This window comes from Heloderma suspectum, chromosome 6 (assembly GCF_057233095.1).
Source record: "Heloderma suspectum isolate Gila_16-S chromosome 6, 16-S_ref, whole genome shotgun sequence".
Taxonomy (NCBI): domain Eukaryota; kingdom Metazoa; phylum Chordata; class Lepidosauria; order Squamata; family Helodermatidae; genus Heloderma; species Heloderma suspectum.
Window position 1 is genome coordinate 91,340,397 of NC_139463.1, and position 8,005 is coordinate 91,348,401.

An 8,005-nucleotide genomic window follows, 5' to 3' on the forward strand; every position below is an offset into this window, starting at 1 on the left:
CCCTGTATGACCTGGGAACAGATGATTTGAAAGACCACATTTTACCATATGAGACTATTCAGGTTTTGAGATCAGCAAGGAAGCCCCTTCTCTTGATCTCACCACCATCGTAGGCACATTTGGTAGGGATGTTAGACTGGGTCTTTTCAGTGGTCACTCTCAGATTCTGAGACAACCTGTGAAGAGAGGCTAGAGGTGGGGGGAGGCCACGCGGAGGGGGGGAGGCACTCTGTCCCTCCCCCCGGAATCCTCCCTGGCTGGCTCTGCCCCACAGTGGCTCTGCAGAGCCACCGGCCAGGGCTGTCCGCAGCTGGAGTTCTGGCCACAGCCAGATGCTGCGGCCACCATTTGTGTCCTGCCAGGCTGCCGTGATAGGCTATGTAAGTAGTTATGTAGCCTATCGTTGCAAAGAGCAGGGATGCAAACAGCGGCCACTACGCCATTTGCGCCGCTGCTCTTTCCGTGATAGGCTACGTAAGTATTTACGTAGCCTATCACAGTAAAGGCAGCTACGCAAATGGCATAGTGGCCGCCGTTTGCGTCCCTGCTCTTTGCTGTGATAGGCTACGTAAATACTTATGTAGCCTATCACAGCAGCCTGGCAGGACGCAAATGGCAGCTGCTACAGTGGCTGCCATTTGCAGATGCAGCAGCCGGCCAAGAGACCAGCTGCCGCCGCCGGATCTGCTGCCACTGGAACATCCGCCCCAGGTAAGCTTCGTCCCGGGGGGATTCGGCGGGGTGGCGGGGGGTGGGAGGCTAATCCGCCACAGGTTTCAGGGGGCCAAATGCCAGTGCATTCAGCTTCACTGAAATCCGTGGCGGAATTCTCTGCCATCCCTACTTGTAGCTCTGTCTACCAGTGCAGAGAAGGCAATCTGCAACATCCTATAGAGCCCCAGACTCTAAAGGCACAAACCTATGCAGAAAGAAGTCTACAACTCCCAGCATTCCCCAGCCAGCCATGCTTGTTGAGGAATGCTGGGAGCTGTAAGCCTTTTCCTGTCTAAATATGTGCATAGTTGCATCCTAAATTAATTAAATTAAATTAAGTGTTAGCAGGTCTGAGAAAAACCACTACATGACATCTTAGGAACCGTCTGTTGTGTGTGTAAAAAAATGTATGGAGCTAAATATTCTCACCCAATCTAAGATAGTGTCTTATCTTATATTCTCCCTGATATCCTCCTGCAAACTTCTGCATGTTCCTTTGATATCCAGCTCCACCACTTTCTGAAAAAAGCCTTATTTAACAACAGTGCTGGGGATGAGGTTTCTTTTGACCAGAATGGAAAATTGGTAACTGAATTTGATATTATAAACTGGGTCACATTCCCAAACCAATCATTTCTTCGAGTGAAAGTTGGAAAGCTAGATCCCCGAGTTCTTGCAGAGAAGATGTTCACCATTCATGATGATGTCATCACATGGCACAGTGGCTTTAACCAGGTGGGTTCTGACTGCAGGTAATTTGGGGATTATTCCCATTTTGAATGAATAGGTATACTCCTCAAATTTGAATTTGCAGAGCAAGTTCAAGTGATTTGCAAACTGAAATGAAATCCTCATACATCCTTTACATATTTTCCTGGGACTATATCCCATTGAATGCAAAAGGAGTTACTTCTGAGTAGACATGTATAGGATATAGATTTCATTACAAGTGTAAAAGTCTTTGCTAGTGAACTGTGCTAATTTTTTATTTTCCATAAACCCACATGAATAAACCAGTGAAGCTGAAAAGCTACAAACATGATTATAATTCTTTAAAAAAATGACATAACCAAAATATAGTATTATAAAAGGACAAGTATAAGTATATTGTTTGTTAGTTCTGAAAAACACACACGTGTATTTCTTACTAGACAATACAAAACATTGAGGAATAATGTATTATAACAAACTGAAAATCCATGGTAGTGCAATATGTTTTTTAGAATCCACCAAAATTGGATTCAGGTGTTTGATCTCTTCAGAACTCTTCATCAGGTTAGGTGATAACAAAAAGTGTGGGATGGCTGAAGAAATACAGAACTCCAAACATTTTGCCTGATGTTGTGGACATAGGGGCTGCAATTTTAGACCCAACTGTCCCAATTTTTAATGGATCACAGAGGTGTGCCCTATCCCAGAGACCTTGCTGCAGCTGTCTCACCACTAATTCCACTCCCCTGTTAACCCAGGCAGTGAGAGGAAGTGCAGACAGACTGTCTGGAGTTGACATCAAATGGGGAAAACTAAGCAAAACAGTTGTTGTTTCTTCATGGTGCATCCTGAGAGTAGCTGAACTGGCCAGAGTTCTGGTGGGTGGTACTGTAACTGGAGACACTACTTAATGAAGCAGCATTTGGGCAACAGCAGAAGGATGGAGAAAAGATGGAGAAAAGAAGACAGAGAGTGGAGAGACAGAGACAAATGGAGACTGAAGAAGGAGGTGATGCCAGGGAGCTGGAGGAGTGAGAGAAGGTGGAACCATGTGGAAGCCAAGACCAACAGGCAAGCAGAGGGAGGGGACTAGCACAGGTGAAAGAGGCATCTCAACCCGTAGCCTAATTCCTTCAGCTGGTGGTGCCTTGGGAAAGAAATAAGAGTCAGGAGGGGCTGGAAAGAGGAGAGAGAAAGGGGTGGAGAAACGTAGCAGGAAGACACAGAGCCCAGTGGTACAGGTGAAAGGATGCTTAGCAGAAGAACTTGTTCATCTCCAGATATAATAAGCTATTGGGAAAAGACACAAGCACCTCCTGTCACAATCCTGGAATATGAATATCTGGGTCCTCAGTGGAAGTGATGGAGTATTGTTAAAGACTTGAGGAACAACCCCAAGGAGAAGTCCAGGAAAAAGAGCTCCTGACCCTAGGGCTAATCTCTCTGACAAAGGTGGAAGAAAAAGAGAGCAGAAGAGCTTACCTGAGTGCAAGCAAACACTCACAACCTTAAAGAGACTGTGTTACAAGGAACTTTCCTGAAGAATTGCCCTAGCTTCTGGGTTTATACTTTATTTTGAGTTGGCTATCAGTGATGTAACTTGACCTTTCGAGTAATGAATATATGTTTTTGCAAGGGTCATTTGTCATGTGATCTATGAAGAAAGTGAACAAGGGGGCTTTGATGTGCCTCTTCCAATGGACCCTCCAACATCTTGACACTCACACACACACACACACTATATATATATATATATACACACACACACACACACACACACAAACAATAAGGCCCTCAGCAAAAAATGCATAGTGTATATTAGGGATGGACGAAAGTCCCTTACCTGTTCTCGAAGGTTGCTTCGCAGTGGGGGGGAGGCACTTCAGTTCTCCCCCCGAAGTTCAGGTGAGGGGGGGAGGCACCCCACCTCGCCTGGCTGAAATTCAGGCTGGGGGGGAGGTGCCCCATCCCTCGCCAGTGAAATTCAGGCCGGGTAGAAGCGCCCCGTCTGCCCAGCCACGAAAAAAAGTAAAAAAAACCCAAACACACAAACACCCGTGATAGGCTACGTAACGATTAACGTAGCCTATCACGGCTAGATTTCCAAAGTCAGCCATGATAGGCTACGTAAATCATCACGTTGCCTATCACGGGTGATTTTGGAAAAAAAAAAGCGTCAACACTATTTGCGTTGCCCTTATTTTCTCCGTAGTCTATGTAAATCTTTACGTAGACTAGACGTGTCAAAATAAGGAACGCAAATGGCGGCACCCATGGGCCGCCGCCATTTGCGTACGCGCTTTTTTTTTTCAAAGTCACCCGTGATAGGCTACGTGACGATTTACATAGCCTATCATGGCTGACTTTGGAAATCTAGCCATGATAGGCTATGTTAATCGTTACGTAGCCTGTCACGGGGGTGTTTTTTTTTTTCCCCTTTACTTTTTTTTTTGTAATGGCGGCAGCGGCAGGCGGTCGGGAGACTGGCCGCTGCCCCTGCCCCCCACGAACCGCCGCCGAACCACCACTGGGACCCACCACCGAAAGGGACATTCGGCTACGGTAAGTCCCATCCCGGGGGGGCGGGGGCCGGCGGAGAATTTCCCCACCAATTTCAGGGAGAAATTCTCTCCCATCCCTAGTGTATATAGGGATGTACGAAAGTCACTTACCTTTTAGCAAAATTGATTCGAGGTGGGGGGGAGGCGCTCTGTCCCTCCCCCCAAAATTCTGGCTGGGGGGGGAGGCGCTCTGTCCCTCCCCCCTGAAATTCTGGCCAGCCAGCTCCGCTCCGCAGGGATTCTGCAGAGCTGCCGGCCGGCTCCGCCAGCGGACGGACATCCAGCCGCTGGCTAGCAGGTATGCAAATGGCGGCAGCTGTAGCCACCGCCGTTTGCGTCCCTGCCATCAGCCGTGATAGGCTATGTAAATGTTTACGTAAGACCTATCGGGTCCGTAAGGCTGGAAGACCGGCCGCCTCAGCTGCCGCTGCTGAACTGCCGCCAAACCGACTCCGGAGCCGCCGCCGCCGCCAAGAAGATCCGCCCAAGGTAAGTCCCATCCCAGGGGGGGCGGGGGGGCAGACTGTTCCACCACTGATTTCAGGGGGCCAAATGCGCTGGCATTCAGCCTCCCCAAGATTCGTGGCGAAATTCTCTGACATCCCTAAGTGTATAAGAGTCAAGTTACTGAATGTGATTTTTTCATTCCATCATCACATAGCAAAAAATTCTGGTAAAACTGCTGGAGAGCAGATGACTGAATTTCAAAAACCCTTAAGAGACTAGGGGGGGGGATCATTTTCTATCCCAAATGCTTGTTTACTTGACTGTTGATCCACCAGTCATATGACTTTCCAAAGGTATATTTTGAAGGGTAATACTCTACTTTTTCTTTTTTTGATTTATGGACTAGGCATTGCCCCTTTCTGTGTGCACTGAAAGTTGCCAGCTTGGTCATTTCAGGCAAAAGCAGGAAGAAAAGCAAATCTGCTGTTATGATTGCCTCCTGTGTCCAAAAGGGAAAATGTCAAACCAGAATGGTAAGCATTGTAATTGGTTTTCATATGATCCTAAGGAAAGAAAAGACAGATCCATTTACATATGAAAATGGATGCTAGACTTTATAGTTTCGTGCGGGGAAGGCAGCTTCTCCCCCCCCCCCACATTAGTGACTTCCAACCATGGTATTTTCCTTTTTCAATGCTGACTAATGGTATCCTTCCACATTATTGCATGGAGAAAACACATGGTTAAACTAGTACAGCTGAGCTAAAAATGTCATTTATTATTACAAAGTTCCAAGCAGATAGGCTGGAGTCAACTTTTAATTCAGAGAAATGTGATAGGGGGGAAAGTTATCAAAGAACTTGTAAATACCTATTGAAAAACTAATCAACATATTGCCAGCGATGGTACTGAGGCCCTTGACACACTGTTGAATGGCAAGGCACTATGGATGATCAACACCATTGCTTCCGAATACTAAGGATGGACGAAAGTCCCTTACCTGGTCCTGCAGCTTGCTTCGCGGTGGAGGGGAGGCACTTTGGTTCTCCCCCCAAAGTTCTTGGTGGGGGGGAGGTGCCCCGCCCCTCCCGGCTGAAATTCAGGCCAGGGGGGAGGTACCCCATCCATTGCCGCCGAAATTCAGGCCGGGGGGGAGCGCCCCGTCTCCCCGGCTGCGAAATAAAAAAATAAATTAAAAAAAACACATGATAGGCTATGTAACGATTTACATAGCCTATCACGGCTAGATTTTCAAAGTCAGCCGTGATAGGCTATGTAAATCTTGATGTAGTCTATCATGGGTGACTTTGAAAAAAAAAAGTGCGTACACAAATGGCGGCGCCCATGGGCGCTGCCATTTGCATTCCTTGTTTGGGCAGGGGTAGTCTACGTAAAGATTTACGTAGACTACGGCAAAAATAAGGGCAATGCAAATAGCATTACGTAGCCTATCACGTGTTTGTTTTTGTTTTTTTACTTTACTTTGTAATGGCGGCGGTGGCAGCTGGTTGGAAGACCGGCCGCCGGCCCCTCCCCTGCCAAAACGCCACCGAAACACCGCTGGGACCCGCCGCCGAGAGGGACATTCGAAGAATTGGAGAATTTCACCAACAATTTTGGGGGGCCAAATGTGTTGGCATTCGGCCTCCTGGAGATTCGTGGAGAAATTCTCCGACATCCCTACCGAATACCCCCTACTGAACCGAAGAGTTCAGACGGCTCCCTGGTTTATCAGGGAGCTTTGGACTGTGATACAGGTGATATGGTATCTGAAGAAGTAGCACAACACCCTTCATGTGCATGACTGAACACAGAGTGCATAATCATGACCATTGCTTTGCAGTGAAGGCAGCAAAGAAGGCTCACTGTTTGCTCCACATCCATCTTTCATCCCTGTCCTACTCCTACTTTATTTGTTCAGAAAACAAAAAAGTCTTAACCCATGTTTCATTCATAGTAATTCCCTGGGCCCTGGACTTATCCTCCCAAAATTTTGCAGGTTGTTTGCATAGGGACACCTCCATGATGGATTCCACTTTCATAAAAATTGTGCCTATCTGTCTCTCCGTGACCCAATGAATCTGGATGTTCACAGGTGTTCAGATTCAGATTACGTACATTTTGGTGCAGCATCTTTTCTGTTTGGACACCTCTCAAATCTATTTGAATAAGCCCAGTTTGGTTTGAGATTTGGGATACTATGGCCCTTTCAAACAATAGAAAATAAAATGAAAATAATTCAGTAGCACTAGAATAGACAAAACTGGAAATATTCATAATCATTTGTGCCTGATATCATTCAGTATGGGCAATTTGTATGAGAAGCATAACAATAAGTTTGAAAAACTGAGGATAGACTTTTTGTTTTCAGATTTGGATGACTGTTTTGAATGTCCGGAAGATCAATATCCAAACAAAGACCAGGATTCATGTGTTTACAAGATAGCAACTTTTTTGTCCTACGAAGAACCTTTGGGGATCAGTTTAGCTATTTTGGCACTTTCTTTTTCTTTCTTCACAGTTTTGGTGCTTGGAACATTTTTGAAACACCACAGCACTCCCATTGTTAAAGCCAACAACCGGAACCTTACCTACACTCTCCTCATCTCCCTCCTTCTATGCTTCCTCTGCACATTTCTCTTCATTGTTCCACCTGGGGAGATAATATGTCTTCTCCGACAAATTAGTTTTGGCATCATCTTCTCAGTGGCTGTATCTTGTGTGCTAGCAAAAACCATCACTGTGGTCCTTGCTTTCATGGCTACAAAGCCAGGATCCAAGGTCAGGAATTTGGTGGGGAAAGGGCTGGCCAACTCCATTGTTCTTTCCTGCTCACTTATTCAAGCATGTTTTTGCATTGTATGGCTGGCAATCTCTCCCCCATTCCCAGATGCTGACATGCATTCAGTGGTTGAAGAAATTGTACTGGGCTGTAGCGAGGGGTCTTCAAGTATGTTTTACTGTGTTCTGGGCTATATGGGCTTTCTGGCCATTGTCAGTTTCACTGTGGCTTTCTTTGCCAGGAAGTTGCCTGATAGCTTCAACGAAGCCAAGTTTATCACGTTCAGCATGTTGGTCTTTTGCAGTGTTTGGTTATCCTTTGTTCCCACCTACCTCAGCTCCAAGGGGAAAGACATGGTAGCTGTGGAGATCTTTTCCATCTTAGCTTCTACTGCTGGATTGCTTGGTTGCATATTTTTCCCGAAATGTTACCTCATTGTCCTAAGACCGCAGTTAAACATGAGGGAAGAGTTAATGAGGGGGAAAACCACTGAATAAACAAATTTGGGGTAAGGTTGAGGGTTGCCTTCATAGAATATGCCTATTATTTATTTCAATTAAACAAAAAATAAATAAATGAATAATCCCCTTTTCATTGTTTATCCATTTCATCATCTCTTTCCCATTTTCAATACCTTAAACACTTTTTGTGATTAAAGTTCATGTTTGGGGTTCTTTGGGTGTAGTTGTACTGAAGGAAATTCTCAGAAAAGTCTGGCTTACAATATTTGAAAATATGTTATCTGTGTTACCACTGTCCATCTAATACAGTTCTGTCCAATCCTATTGGC

The 8,005-nt window shown here is 45.8% G+C and overlaps 1 protein-coding gene across 1 annotated transcript; it reads left to right on the top strand.

The window, feature by feature from the left end:
• Positions 1-4,845: 4,845 nt before the first annotated feature.
• LOC146341810 (vomeronasal type-2 receptor 26-like) lies at positions 4,846-7,803 on the top strand. The gene is made up of 2 exons (XM_084808420.1): positions 4,846-4,966; positions 6,805-7,803. Exons 1-2 carry the CDS (start codon positions 4,951-4,953, stop codon positions 7,710-7,712), a joined length of 924 nt encoding a protein of 307 aa, XP_084664546.1. The 5' UTR covers positions 4,846-4,950; the 3' UTR covers positions 7,713-7,803.
• Positions 7,804-8,005: the final 202 nt, after the last annotated feature.